Raw genomic sequence first — 14,790 nt, forward strand, 5'->3', positions numbered from 1 at the left:
AGTGATGTGTTTTGTAAACAAGAGTGAAGTAATATCATGCTAAGAGTGATGTGTTTTGTAAACAAGAGTGAAGTAAAATCATGCTAAGAGTGATGTGTTTTGTTAAAGTAAAATAATTCTAATAGTGATGTGTTTTGTTAACAAGTAAAATCACGCTTTTACAATAGGAAATTGTACTAAAAATGTATGTCAGATTTTTATTTCTAATAATTTTTGTTAGGCAAAATAGACAAAAATTAAAATGAACCAAAATTAAAGTAGAGTGCAAGTGTATAGTGTATTTTATTAGAAAGTGTTTTATGCGATATAAAAAATGATTAAATTTTTTAAAACATGTGTCAATCTCTCTAGCCACAGAGAATAACACGGATATCCCACCATCACCATCTCCTCATTGCACCAACGTTTCAACTACGATGAGCATTTCATGAATTTCTTCCTTCTTGGCAATACAATACAAACAAGAATATGAAGATTGTTCAAATAATAATGTACATTTCATTAAGCAATGGGAATTCCAAAAACTACTACTACTACTACATCAGTAAATATGAAAATCTTGAACAAGATCACAACGTAGCAGCAACAAAGTTTAAAATAAAATAAATGAAAAGGAAATAAGATTACATTGAAGAGGAGGCGTGAGGTGAGACAGAGAGAAGAACTCGTAGAAGCTCCCGAGCTTCGGAGAAGTGTTGCTCATCTCTCCTTCTCGATCAACCGCAGCTGCATATCCTTCCTTCGCCTCCGACTCCGCCGCCGGCGGCGGAGACCTCTCTTTCTTACTCTTAGCGCGGGGAGACTTGATCGCTTTCTTAGAAACCTTGCCGCCTTCAGGGGAAGAACCGGCGCATATTCGACGGCGGAGAGGCCGGCCATGGCGGTGGCTGGAGGGTCATCATGTTGATGGAGTTCAGCAAAATTGCCCCTTATGCATTTCATAAATAGATTTTCAAAAATACCCTTAACCTATTTTATATTATTAAAATAAATAATATTTGTTCCATTAAGATGTGTGGCTGAGATTTGTTCTCTAATTATACACTTAATATTAGTTATATCTTGATCACTAACCTATATATATATATATATATATATATATATATTCTAAATTCTCATAATTTTCACGCCAGAGCATACTTGTTCAGATACCCACACATATTAATCATATCTTTCTTGTCATATTTGTCTTATGGTCTCCAGATAACAGACTCACTTATTTCTTCCTACACTGCCACATTTTCATTGTATCTTATAGTTCTGGTTTTCTCAAGATTTCGCATATCATCATATATCATTTTTCACAAATCACATATCATAGATCGTAGATCATTATTCACAATTCGTCAGATATTATTTTATATATCTCATATCACCGATCCTTATTCCTAAGTAATCAGATATTATTTTATATATATATCACATATCACAGATCCTTATTTCCAAGTTATCAGATATTATTTTATATATCACAGATCACATATCTTTATTCACAAGTCATCAGATATTATTTTATCTTATTTTTATCATATAGCACAGATTACAGATTACAGATCCTTTTATTCAGAAGTCATCAGATATTATTTTATCTCATCTTATCATATAGCACAGATCACAGATTACAGATTCTTTATTCAGAAGTCATCCGATATTATTTTATCTCATCTTATCATATATCACAGATCACAGATTACAGATCTTTTATTCACAAGTCATCAGATATTATTTTATCTCATCTTATCATATAGCACAGATCACAGATTACAGATTCTTTATTCAAAAGTCATCAGATATTATTTTATCGCATCTTATCATATATCACAGATCACAGATTACAGATCTTTTATTCACAAGTAATGAGATATTATTTTATCTCATCTTATCATATAGCCCCAATATTTGCTTGGTTTCAGGCAGGGTACACGGTCCAGATCAGAAACAGAATCAGATGCAGACGCGGATTTTGTCCTCGAGAGGACTCCGCACAGACCACCCATAGGGTGCATATCAGATAATCAGACCACCTATGAGGGTGCATATCAGATAGATGATCAGACCACCCATGAGAGTGCATATCAGACAGATCAGATCGGGGCCCATCAGATAACAGACGATCCTCACTTTGGTTATCCAGAAGACGAGTGATCACAGATAATGCAGAGCTGATGTCCTATGGCATTCCAATTGTACCCAACACATATGACCAAGCAAACGGGACGTTTTATTTCATATTATTTTTTCAAATCTCCTTTTCACATTTATTCTATTTCCAAATATCACTTCAGATAATCATTCTTATCGAATTCATAGACATTTTTTTAGTATATACTTTTATAACCTTTACATATTATTCTCTTGTGTTCATTTTGTTCAGGCTCTACCTATCAGATCACTTCTTTTTCATATACATTCAGATATCTTTTCATAATCCATTCAGACATATTTCACATTATTCAAATCTTCATAATTTATTACATTTCATTGCATATCATATCCATTGTCTTTTATTAATATTCGTACCATTATTTCTGCAGATCATTCATATTAAAATTAATAAGTATCATAACAATCCATATATTAAATTATAAGCATATTTAAGCACATTATTTAATTAACATCGCACAAATAATCACATTATAGCACACATCATCTCAACCAAAGGAATCGAAAACCATAGAGAGGATACGCTACCTCGCAGGCTTATGAACATAAGCCTATTTCACCTTTCGACCCTTAGCTATCTTCTAGGTCCATTCATTTTTGCACGACTCGTGTTACAAGCTTCTATGCCTTATACTATAAATATCGTAAATATTAGTAACATATACTTATTTTCATCAACTTCAGCTCATTAAGTCTTCCAAATAAAATCACTAAGTATTCTGTTACTATTCACGGAATACTATTCATAGAAAGTATATAATCATATAATTAATGTATTAAAATTGCTAACCTCAATTAGAAAGTTCCCAAAATTTACATTAACACTCATATTCATTCTAAATCACAATTTCATGATCAAACATCTTAAATGAATTCATTTGCTCTATTATCTTAATATCCCACTTATACATTAACTTTCTAATATAACAACTGCACTAGACTGATTCGTCATAAAACTTCTATATTCATTCGGAAGGATTTAGAGGCTTGACCTAATTATTTTAAATACACAGAGAAGTCCAGTTTATAATCCAACAAGATTTATTCAAAAATTCCTAATGGTTTAAGAGATATCACCATTTCTCCACATACTACCAAAATCAGATAATTTCTGGCAGTATTTCTAAACAATTTTTATAAATGGTGTTTGTACTCTTTAATTTATCATATAATTTCCAGAACACCTGGACACCATATAGTTAATATAAACATTATTTATTCGATTTTAACTCTAGTTAAAGTACCAAGAATAATTCAAATAAAACATACAAAAATAAGACAGTTTACCAGAATTTCGACAGTTTATGGTCATATGGTTCAAACAATTTATACACATAGTAAGCGAACTCCTAAATTCTCCATAAAAATCAGGGATCCTCTAGACTCATCATAGTTATTATAGAAATTGTTAAACCAAAGTTTTCACTATTCTACTCATGCCAAACAATTCGGAACTGGTCACTAAAAAACAGGGGATTAAACCTTGTTGATCAAATTCTATTTCAATTCATGTTAAATCAACTCTTAAATCATTTATTTCATCTATCATGAACATCTAACCACCAAACCATAAAGCCTAAAGTATATTTTCAGTCTCAACATCAAGTTCATACCATGGCAATTTAACTTTGAAATTACCCATCAAAACGTGGCATACGGCTTCCATACACTACATATTCAACAATTAATCGAACATAAAACCATATATCCATCAACACCTATGGAGCTCGAAATTTTCAGATTTCTAACCTTAATATATATTGAATTTTATGCTATAAAAATAGTATAGGAAGAAAGGCCTTACTTGATTTCATAACGTTTACGCGATTGGATCGATATTTCGACGAAAAATCGAAACATAGGATTGCCATGAGAACTCACTGTTCTCTCTTCTCCCATGGCTTCTGATTTTCATCCTCTTTCCCCAATAAAGAAGAAGTCAAGCTTAATAGATAATAATAGGTGACAACTTTTCTAGAAATTTCTTTTAATTTCTAGTTATTTAATTAGTTAAATTAATTTCATTTCTTGAGCTAATTTATTTCCATATCATATGATTCCACATTTACGAATTCTATATTCCATTTGGTAGCACATTAATTCTAGTTTAATCTAAAATTACTCTCGTCCGAAACCTCAAATGTTTCGACGATCGATTTTGCGAAAAACCGAAATAATCAGCGATAAAAATTTCAATCACCGCCAAATGGCCCAAAATAATTCCTCACATTATTTACAATTATTCTAGCCATGATTTATAATTTATAAAATTATTAGCCCTTAGCTTCGATTTATGATTTTACACGGACAAAAGAAATTGCCGAAAGTTGACTAATCGGCATTTCGTATCAAATTTATATCTTACGGTTTACCTTAACTACTATTCCTCACCACATATCCCAACCTTTCATCGAGCCCTATAATTCGGGATGTTACATTCCCAGTATTTAAACTGGCCGAACTTTCTAGGCAGGGGGAACTGCTGGAACGACAACCTTTTCACATCCTCCATGGTTTGGTCGTTGGTCATCTCGCGGGAGTTGTTTTCGTAGATGCTGACGAATCGGGAGACGGCGGCCCTTAATCGATCTCATTGTTTACGGCACTCTTCAGACGTGTGATACTTTGCATTCCTCGGCTTAAAAGTTTCGTAGTTGTCGCGAATGCGAGCCACACCTTGTTGATTGTCTGATTACTCGACAGAATGGGATCATCACAAACATTAACCCAGGCCTTCGCCAGAGCCACGCACTCCTCCGGAGTCTAAACGGACCTCCGTCCCTCACCGTCCTCCTCCTCGTCCCCCCGCCTGCGAAGACTCACCTGCCACCCCCTTGCCCTTGCCCTTCTTCTTCGACTTCCCTGCCGAAGCACCCCAACGCCCTACCACCGGTCCTCTCTACGTGGATGGCTCCCTAATCGGAGATAGACCCAACTCCTCCAGTGAAAAAGTCTCAATGCCGGTGAACTGAGTCTCCAGAGGAGTAGAAACTTAGGAACCACCTATCAAAAAATCCAGAGAGGGCCGATAGACATTGTCCCCAGGCGGTTGGGGGACCCCCACTCTACTACCCCCGCAGCGGCAGGTATGCCCTGCATCATCCCACTCCTTATCCCAAGCATCATCCCGCTCATCCATGCCATTGCGGGCATCATCCCCCCATCCTGGCACTCTTACCGGGCATCATCCCGGCAGCCATCCCCATCATCCCGGCAGCCTGTCCCGCCATCCCGGGCATCATCCCACCCATCCCGGCCACCCAAGGGTACATATTGTAGTACCCGGGCACCATCCCCACCATTACGGGCGTCATCCCAGCCATTCATGCCATCCCCTGCATCCCGGCCATTCCGCCAGCGTTCCCGCCCATTCTAGCCATGTTTCCCCCACCTCCAACAGGGAACGTCGGCGTTTGTGATTCGCTCGTGGCAGAAGAGTCACTGTCGTGATCCATTTATCTTCAGTTGAAATGAGAGTAGAGAGAGAAACTCGTTGATACAAGTGGTACAAATGAAATGAAGTGTAACGAGTCATATATATAGAGTTGAAATAAAAAAATAACGTTTTTCGGTCGCTCACCGATCGCGTCAGCACAATAGTGGACGAGCGATCGGCTAACGCCCTCCGCCCACGGACGATCGCTCGTCTGTCCCGTTCATCGTCCCTCTTTCGCCGACTCCAATAGCGGACAAACGAGACGCTCGAGCCGCTAGCCAGTTGCTAGGGCGTGCGTTCGTCCGCTATTGTGGATGCTCTTATTCACATTTGATTTGGTGCGGGTTTTAAGAAATACTCCATCCATCCCATAAAAATATGGGCATTGGATGTGGCACGAGAATTAAGACAAAATGGGTAAAGTAAGAAAGATGGAGGAGAATAGTATGGTAAAGTAAGATGGAGGAGGAGAATGGTAGTTAAAGTAGTATAAGTGGATAGTAACTTTCTAAAAATGGAATGCACATATTTTTGTGGGACGGACGAAAATGAAAAGTGCACATTTTTTTGGGACGGTGGGAGTATGAAATAAAGTGAGTAGAAAAAATTAGTGTAACGTGGGTGTCACAATTATATTATTTTTGTAACAGAAAGTGAATCTAATCAATTTAGTGGGAAGTGAAGTCTATTTATAAAAAAAGGAAGAAAAACCAAGTGTGGCAACCATTGGTGGATGACCACAAATGACAAAAGTAGAGAATATTTTATGGATGGATGAAATACTCCCTATGTTTCATAGTAATTGAGATGTTTCTTTTCGTCATGAAGATTAAGAAAAATTGTGTTAGATGTGTTAAGTAAATGGAGAATAAAGTGGAAAATGAAAAGGATAGAGAGATGAAGAGAGAAACAATTAAGAGAGGATAAGGCGTTGAAAAATGTGTTACTTTTAGCGGTGTTGAACAGTTTGAGTTGTTGTACTGCTAAATTAAAATTAAAAAAGGTTGATGTCATGGAATTGTAAATTTATATTGATGTGATCCTAGCTGTAGCAGGCATCATAGTAGTAAAATTGAATTTGAAAGTTAGTCGCCGGAAATTATGGATTACGAAACGGTGAAGAAGTTCGTGGAGAAAGAGGGCGGACCCTACGAATTCACGGTGGATTCGATGCCGGAGAGGTTCATAGAGCCAATGGTGATGCAGGGCATGAAAATCGATCAAATCGAACGCGGCCGAATCGTGTGCTCCTTCACTGTTCCTCCTCGCCTTGTGGTATTTCGTTTCACTCAATTACTTTAATTTTTTTTTTTGTCCCGGATTGATTTATTGGTTGGTTGTGTAGAACACTGGGAATACCTTGCACGGCGGAGCCACGGCTGCGCTGGTTGACATCGTCGGATCGGCTGTTATTTACACGGTGGGGGCTCAGACCACCGGCGTCTCCGTCGAAATTAATGTTTCCTATTTGAAAGGCGCTACTGTTGGGGTAAATTTCTGTTAAATTCAACCTCAATTATGTGGATTTTTTTATTGAATTTCGTAAATTATAAGTCTATCTTCATCCAATTAAACTCCATAGGTTTTTGCAAGCTTGAGATGGATAATGACTCGAACTCTATTTCTCCATTGTTTTGTTTGGGGGTATTTCTGTTTAGCTCTTAAAGTAGCCATTGTTCCATTGTGCAGTGCAGAATCTTTAGTTATCATCAGTTTCAGTCTTCATAGCAACTCACTGAACGTGTCAAATTGAAGATATATTGAATTAGTTTGTGTTTTTTTCTGCATCATGTTGATGGTTCCTCTATAATTAGATGGCCAAACTTCATCACTGTATGAGCTTTAGCTCATTGAGCTATGCTCTATGTCGCGTTTCTCATTGTTATTGGTATTAGTTGCTTTACAAAATAGCATCATCGGCATGATTTGGAACCTAGTAGTGTTTCTTTTCCAGGAGGAAGTTGAGATTGAGAGCAAGGCATTGCGTGTGGGAAAGGCGATGGCTGTAGCAAGTGTCGATTTGAAAAGTAAGAAGACCGGAAAACTTATAGCTCAAGGGCGCCACACAAAGTATCTGGTTCTCCCTAGTAAAATATGAAAGATTGCAATTGCACTGTTTCATGTTGCTACTTGGCTCTGTTATAATTTGATATTGATCCTGTCCTATAGGCTGATTATTGTCAATTACTATTATCTTTCATTATCTTTACATTAAGCATATATTATGAATAAATTCTTGGTTGTTTAGTGTCATGATTTGAATTAGTTAGGATTTGATTTGAACCAATCAGGGAGTTTTGTGGGATTCTTGTCTAGTAAACTCTATATATTCTATGGGAGGATTTGAAGAATATATGGTGCAAACCATAAACCTCGGTGATTATCAATTGGTGCGTGCGACGTTTATTCAAGCATGGTGAACACTCCCAACAACGAACAATGACTCGATGGATTGGAGAAGGCGGTTGAGGCTCTTGACGCTTAGTTTGACTGACTCCTACGAGAGCTTCGTGATGCTCGTGATTATGATCTCCAAATGTCTGTTCCTCGGCGTATTCTGGGCGATCATGTACTAGCTGCCGATGATGCCTCCAATCTGCTCATTCCCTACATACCACACAACGTACTCACAGGACGAAACAAGCTTTCGAATCTCGACACCCTTGCTGCAACCACCAGTTCAAGCTTTAGTAGTGTTCCTTCATATTCGCTTTGTTATACTTCGAATTTAATTCCAATTTTTATTTTACCATTTCGCTTTGTTCTGGTTGTTTTTGTGTTCGTCCACCTTTACCCCATATCATAATTTTGGTTGGATCATAGACAAAACAATGGCAACTAATTGAATCAAGACTGGCCATAATTTCACAATTTTCATGCTTAGTGTCTGTTCTTAAAGATTACGTTTTGGCAGCAACTGTAAAAAAAATGAGATGAGAGGAAATGGCACTGTTAATATAATCCCATATGCATCTGATAATATATGGTAAGTCAGTACAAATTGGCAGCATAGGCTAAGGTTGTAGGCAGCAAGATGAGCTTATATTCTCAATTAGAATGTTGAACCAATTAGCTATGTTAGTTGCCTCCTTTCTTCTCTGTAACACCCAACCCCAGTGCTTCCCCCAAGTTTATAGTTTTCCTCATGGTTCTCCTCCCGATTCCTCCGTTTCCCTTTCTCATCATGGCTGCGAATTCTCCATAGTCTATCTGCCCATCCTGCAACAAATTCACACCATTGATAATCAGAGCGACAACACAACAATGTCCACGTGATTCGATCTCTTTTCATCTTACGTTGTCTTGATCAATCTCTCTGATCATCTCATCAAGATTGAGTTCGCTCAGGCCAAAGTCTTTGCAGGCTTGTTGAAGCTCATCGATGGTTATGTAGCCACTGCCATCTTTATCAAAGAATGAGAAGGCCGACAGCAGATTCTCCTCTCTTTCTAACTTGTTCAAGTGTACAGTAGCTGCAAGAAACTCCCCGTAGTCTATGCTGCCACTGTTATCAATGTCGGCCTGTAGGCACAAACGAAAGCAATATATGATTAAACAAAGATAGACTCGTCCATCTGATTTAAGATCAGTCGGTTTAGGCTCCTACCGCCTCCATAAGGTCTTTGATTTCAGACTCCATCAGCTCAGAACCAACTCGCTTTAGACCCTCTTTGAGTTCATCGAAGGTAATGGTTCCACTATCGTCTGTATCTATCATTCTGAACAGCTCTCTGAGGCCACCGATTTCCTCCTCAGATAGTCTCTCTGCTATTACCTACAAAACAATGATGGCTTATCCAGTGAAGCTGAAAGTTTATGGGTAACAAAAATAGAATGCAATGTATAGGTAAAACTTAAAACAATAGAAGCACACAAATATCCCTGCAAAGTTGGCCCGGCAAAATAGAAGGTGAAGGGACCACGATGTCTTTCATGTAACAAATTGTATTAGGCATCAAGATTCAGAAAGTATATCAGATATTTTCTTGGAGGCTGTTATATAATTATCGGCACATTATTCGCCCGAGGGATTTTTGGCACGTTGCTGAGATTTGGCACCACAAAAAAAGCAAACTACTAAAGCTTTCTCAACACAGAGTAATTTTTAGAATAATGATGCAAACAAGAAAACCAATAGAGTACCGATAAAAAAACCTTACACGTAAAGCCATCTTTTTGAGTTTGTTCATTGCAGAGAACTGTTTTAGGCGTGATAGAACAGCAGAATCAAGAGGCTTATCAGGAGCCATATTATCATCGACAATCCAAGGATGGCCTGACCAAAAAAGACAAATACAAACATAATCTCATTTTAGATAACTACAAAGTTCAATAGTCCCAACATGTAGGAATGTTGCTTACACAAAACTTCATACGCAGTTAGCCTTGTCTTTGGGTTTCTATCGAGCATCTTTCTTATCAAATCCTTGGCAAAATCCGAAATCGCAGGCCATGGCTCAGAATCAAAATCCAGCTTCCCCCGTAATATCTGACGGAAAATTCCCATCTCAGTTTCTGGGTAAAAGGACAAAAGAAACAGCATTCGAGCTCTTAGGCACTGTAACGGAATCTGCATTTATGTATATTCTAGAGTAGCTATGAAGTTGGGAGGAAAACTAAATGTACCGGCCCAGAAAGGTGGTACACCACTGAGTAAAATATATAGAATGACTCCGGCACTCCATACGTCTGCCTCAGGTCCATAATGCTTGCGCAGTACCTCTGGTGCAACGTAATAAGGACTTCCCACAACATCACAGAATGTCTCATCTGCAAATGTGATACAAAAGGTCAGCCACTAAGAGCATATAAAAAAGATATCACAAATCATGGATTTAGACAAGGAGAAACTTCCAATCATCCAGCATAATTAGCTTATTATACGAGCCACAGAAGCCGGAGACTGAAAACAACTTCACCAACACATAGCCATATAGTTAAAAAATGAAACTTGAATACAACAAAGATATAGAAAAGGGTTTAGGGCACTCTGCATTAAGAAACAGAAAGTGTTTGAATTCACAACTCCATAAGCTACATTTAAAGATCCTAAAGCATCAAGCCAAAAATCACCTAAGGCTTTCTACTTCAATAACTTTATTCCAAATCTCCAATTAGGATTTTGTCAATTGCAACAGCTCAAGATAACCAATTTATCATGAAATCAACTAGTCAAAAAACAGCACTTTGTCAATTGCAACAGCTCAAGATAACCAATTTATCATGAAATCAATTAGTCAAAAACAGCACCTTGCAAACTGCAACAAATCAAGATAATGAAGAACAAACAGAGATACACCACAACACAAAAGTCCAATTCAAGATATGACGACGAAACCTGGTTTATAGAAGACAGAGAGGCCAAAATCAGTAGCCTTGAGGGCAGCATCCTCCTCACCACTAATAAACAAGAAATTCTCAGGCTTCAAATCCCTATGCATAACCCCCAAAGAGTGGCAGCTCTGCACAACCCCCACAATAGTCTTGATGAGCTTGGCAGCCTCCTTCTCGCTGTAATGCCCCTTGAGCACGATCCTATCGAAGAGCTCCCCGCCCGCGCAGAGCTCCATCACTATGTGCACGAAAAGGGCGTCCTCATAAGTGCCCTTAATCCTCACCACATTGGGATGCTCGGACAAATGGTGCATTATCTGAATCTCCCTCCACACATCCTCGTAGTCCTCCTTGCAAATCAGCTTCTTCTTGGGAATCGATTTGCAGGCGTAGTCGATGCCGCTGGACTTCTCGGTGCAGAGGAAGGTGATCCCGAACTGGCCCTGGCCCAGCTTCTTGCCGATTGTGTAGAGGCTCTTGAGAAATGGGGTTTTGTAGGGGAGGACGGAAGAGGGCTTCTGTGGGTGGAGGAAAGTTAGCTTCTTGGGCTCGGATTCTTCGGTTTGGGGCTCGTTTGGGGGTTTGTGGTTGTGGGATGGAGGTGGAGTTGACGACGACATGGGGTTGAATTGAACCTTGATTTGGGAGGAGAAGGGGGAAGTATGCCCACAGTGATTGAAGGAAGGAAAAAGATTGCAACTTTTTTTTGTTTTGGTTTTTCTTTTTATGGTCTAATCTTCTTGGAGTAAATTAGTATCTCTAGATATTCTCTGTCTTGATTTCTTTGTCTAGATTCACTCTATTTTTATTTATTTATTTATTTATTTTGTATGGAAATAGTTATCCTTTGTACTGTTTTAATTTTTATTTAATCAGGTGATTTGGTTGGCAGAATATCAAATTCATTCTACTTTATATAGGGGATTGCAGGCAATAATTTGTTTATGTGTATGTATGATTAGTTCGTTTATAATGAAAATGGGTTTTAATGAAATAATTGGTTTATAATTCATTCTACTTTATATAGGGGATTGCAGGCAATAATTTGTTTATGTGTATGTATGATTGGTTCGTTTATAATGAAAATGGGTTTTAATGAAATAATTGGTTTATTTATATGTATGGATCTCTTACAATATATATGTGAAAATCTTATCCGCTCATTTTATTTCTGATAAAAGAGTGAAGTATGTTTTTGTTAAAGGTGTTTCCCTTAACAAGCACCGGCGGCGAGTTTCGCTCGGCGGTGGAGATCAATTTCCGGCTACCAATAGGTTCGGCGGATGGTGGCAGAGTTTCTGTGCGCGGGAGTCGCTCCCGTCAGGCAGATAACTCGGCGGCTGATAGAATACTCCGGCGTCCAATTAGGATCGGCGGAGGGAATCCAAAGTTAGGATTGAAAAACACACGTTATCCTTGGTAGAGAAAATATTTCATTAATTGATTGGATAAAATGATAACAAGCTCTCATATTTATAATACTAGAATACTACTAACCTAACTTATGAAATAAGAAAACAAAGATATGGAAAAGATATGGTAAATCAAAATATAACTAAATAATTGTGATTTCCTAAGATATTGGATCGTATCAACTCCCCCACGGTTGAAATCCGCCTTGTCCTCAAGATGAAAACCACGAAGCAACGGTAACAGTTGAAAGCAAAAGCTTTGGCGAGGCGTCTCCTCCTGGATCAAACGCACACCGAGCAATTGAACATATCCCTTCATTATCTTCATAATCACCAAGGCGGGCTCGTGATAATTCAACGCTAAAATAAGGATCCTGTCAACGCGAGCACGAATGCTCAAACAACGCGTGCCCATTTGGGGAGGGGTCAACCGTGCATCTACGTAGTGCAATGCTGAACGAAAATTCATACTTGCAACAGTATGGCTACGCCGATCCACATAGAAGCCATTTTTGTCCTCTTTTAACAAAGAAAAGTGCATCATCTTCCTCAACTTCAATGTTTCCAACCTATCATGCACATTTCCTTGAAACAAAACCTTGAGATCCCTTTCGAGAAGCGGCAAGAAAGCATCAGAGTCACACAATGGATATATTTCCTTAAAAGATGTGACTTGTCGGGTGTCGAGGCTTGCATCTCTATCCTCCTCAACTCCACGATTATCACAAAGCAGAGCAATGGAAGAAGGACGAGATTCACCAGACGCGTCATGATCAAATGCAACCATTTCTGTCTCGAGGCTAGAGTCTACTAAAAGCACACTTTCCAAATTGTCACAATGCTCCCACCCCCGACAGCAGTGTTGATGGAAACATCAGTAATGTTGTTGGGGACATCCTCAGCTAGATTATCGTCATCAACATTCCACGCATTCAACTGGGCGAGAAGGGTGGCTTGCTCCAATCTATAAACGCGTAATTTCTCGTTGTAATCACTTACCGCAGCTAGTTAGGCTGGGCAAGGAGCTGTGCGGTGACTCAATGGTCGGCCAGACCGCGTAGGCTGCAAGTTCTGAGGGCAGCGATAGTCGGGCGGATCCCAATGACTAGGCGGGCCCAGTGGTGGCTTATCATAATCCGAATAATCTCGCAATGCACGGCGAGGCGGTGGTTCCCAACAAGGGGGCCTCCGTGACTGTGGTGGGTCGTACGGCTGGAAACTCAACAGTTGTCGGTTACCAGGGGTATACCAACAGGTGGGGCGACGGGTTTGGACCGATCCCATGTGGTGACTACTATCCCACTTACGTTTACAACGATAATCCTCATACTCCCATTCATCGCCGTCATCGCAGTCAAGCGGCTGGCCGAACGCGCGCGGGATTGCAGGTTCCAAATTCTCAAACCGCCGGTCCGTCTCCTCTCTCCAAGCATTTAATTTATCTAACCTATCTATCACGCGATCCAATTTGTTGCCAATTGAGTCGTCAATGTTTCCCCCGTCGGACGGACGGTCAATCGGGTCCTCCTCCATGGGAGGGCGCTGAAAGTCTGACTTGTCGCGGCGGCCTCCCATGTGAGTGCGGCGGGAAGCACCGCACATTGATTTCCCGTTGCTATGGAAGCGGGACATGATTAAACCGATGAAAGCACCAGTTGTTAAGGGTGTTTCCCTTAACAAGCACCGGCGGCGAGTTTCGCTCGGCGGTGGAGATCAATTTCCGGCGACCAATAGGCTCGGCGGACGGTGGCAGAGTTTCTGTGCGCGGGAGTCGCTCCCGTCGGGCAGATAACTCGGCGGCTGATAGAATACTCCGGCGTCCAATTAGGATCGGCGGAGGGAATCCAAAGTTAGGATTGAAAAACACACGTTATCCTTGGTGGAGAAAATATTTTATTAATTGATTGGATAAAATGATAATAAGCTCTCCTATTTATAATACTAAAATACTACTAACATAACTTATGAAATAAGAAAACAAAGATATGGAAAAGATATGGTGAATCAAAATATAACTAAATAATTGTGATTTCCTAAGATATGGGATCGTATCAGTTTTTCTTTTATCTTAGATTAGGGGAAATATGTTTTGAAATTAGCATTATGTTTCTTTTTTTAATCTTGGATTAGGGGAAATATGATTTGAAATTAGAACTAAAATTAGTGTGTATCTCATTCAAAATTTGAAGAAGAAATCACTTTATGTTCTTATTTTAATATTAAATATTGCTCATAGGAAATTATTTATATAGTCAATTAGTCTTGTTTTTAGATAACACATGTTAATCTAATACTCCCTCCATCCCCAAAGAATATGCACTTTTTGGTCGGCACGAATTTTAATATAAAATTGGTGAAGCAAGAGAGAGGTAGAGAGAAAAAGTAAATAAAGTATTATTATTGGAGAATGTGTCTCACCTCATTAGAGAGAAAAGACTTTCTATA

General features: G+C 39.1%; 3 protein-coding genes across 6 annotated transcripts; 1 reads left to right on the forward strand and 2 right to left on the reverse strand.

Annotated features, from left to right (window-relative positions):
* Nucleotides 1–500: 500 nt before the first annotated feature.
* LOC121770649 lies at nucleotides 501–4,079 on the reverse strand. Of its 3 annotated transcripts, XR_006043776.1 has the most exons (3): nucleotides 3,968–4,079; nucleotides 2,692–2,796; nucleotides 501–887 (listed from the first exon to the last, which is right to left on the reverse strand). XR_006043776.1 is itself a non-coding variant. In XM_042167407.1 (2 exons), exons 1-2 carry the CDS (start codon nucleotides 4,060–4,062, stop codon nucleotides 593–595), a joined length of 390 nt encoding a protein of 129 aa, XP_042023341.1. In that variant the 5' UTR covers nucleotides 4,063–4,070; the 3' UTR covers nucleotides 501–592. The 3 variants fall into 3 exon arrangements, 1 of the variants encoding a protein (XP_042023341.1); XR_006043775.1 differs by having other exon boundaries at nucleotides 501–2,796; XM_042167407.1 differs by lacking the exon at nucleotides 2,692–2,796 and having other exon boundaries at nucleotides 3,968–4,070.
* A 2,467-nt stretch (nucleotides 4,080–6,546) lies between these two features.
* LOC121771002 (acyl-coenzyme A thioesterase 13-like) lies at nucleotides 6,547–7,846 on the forward strand. 2 transcript variants are annotated; one of them, XM_042167798.1, is made up of 3 exons: nucleotides 6,547–6,871; nucleotides 6,945–7,088; nucleotides 7,554–7,846. In XM_042167798.1, the coding sequence occupies exons 1-3, from the start codon at nucleotides 6,701–6,703 to the stop codon at nucleotides 7,695–7,697; spliced, it is 459 nt and encodes a 152-aa protein (XP_042023732.1). In that variant the 5' UTR covers nucleotides 6,547–6,700; the 3' UTR covers nucleotides 7,698–7,846. The 2 variants fall into 2 exon arrangements, with proteins under 2 accessions (XP_042023732.1, XP_042023731.1); XM_042167797.1 differs by having other exon boundaries at nucleotides 6,551–6,874.
* A 687-nt stretch (nucleotides 7,847–8,533) lies between these two features.
* Nucleotides 8,534–11,656, reverse strand: LOC121770999 (calcium-dependent protein kinase SK5-like). Its single transcript, XM_042167795.1, has 7 exons — nucleotides 10,938–11,656; nucleotides 10,226–10,369; nucleotides 9,962–10,114; nucleotides 9,760–9,875; nucleotides 9,207–9,374; nucleotides 8,897–9,121; nucleotides 8,534–8,818 (listed from the first exon to the last, which is right to left on the reverse strand). Exons 1-7 carry the CDS (start codon nucleotides 11,551–11,553, stop codon nucleotides 8,678–8,680), a joined length of 1,563 nt encoding a protein of 520 aa, XP_042023729.1. The 5' UTR covers nucleotides 11,554–11,656; the 3' UTR covers nucleotides 8,534–8,677.
* Nucleotides 11,657–14,790: the final 3,134 nt, after the last annotated feature.

The sequence above is a fragment of the Salvia splendens genome, chromosome 16, assembly GCF_004379255.2.
Source record: "Salvia splendens isolate huo1 chromosome 16, SspV2, whole genome shotgun sequence".
Lineage (NCBI taxonomy): Eukaryota > Viridiplantae > Streptophyta > Magnoliopsida > Lamiales > Lamiaceae > Salvia > Salvia splendens.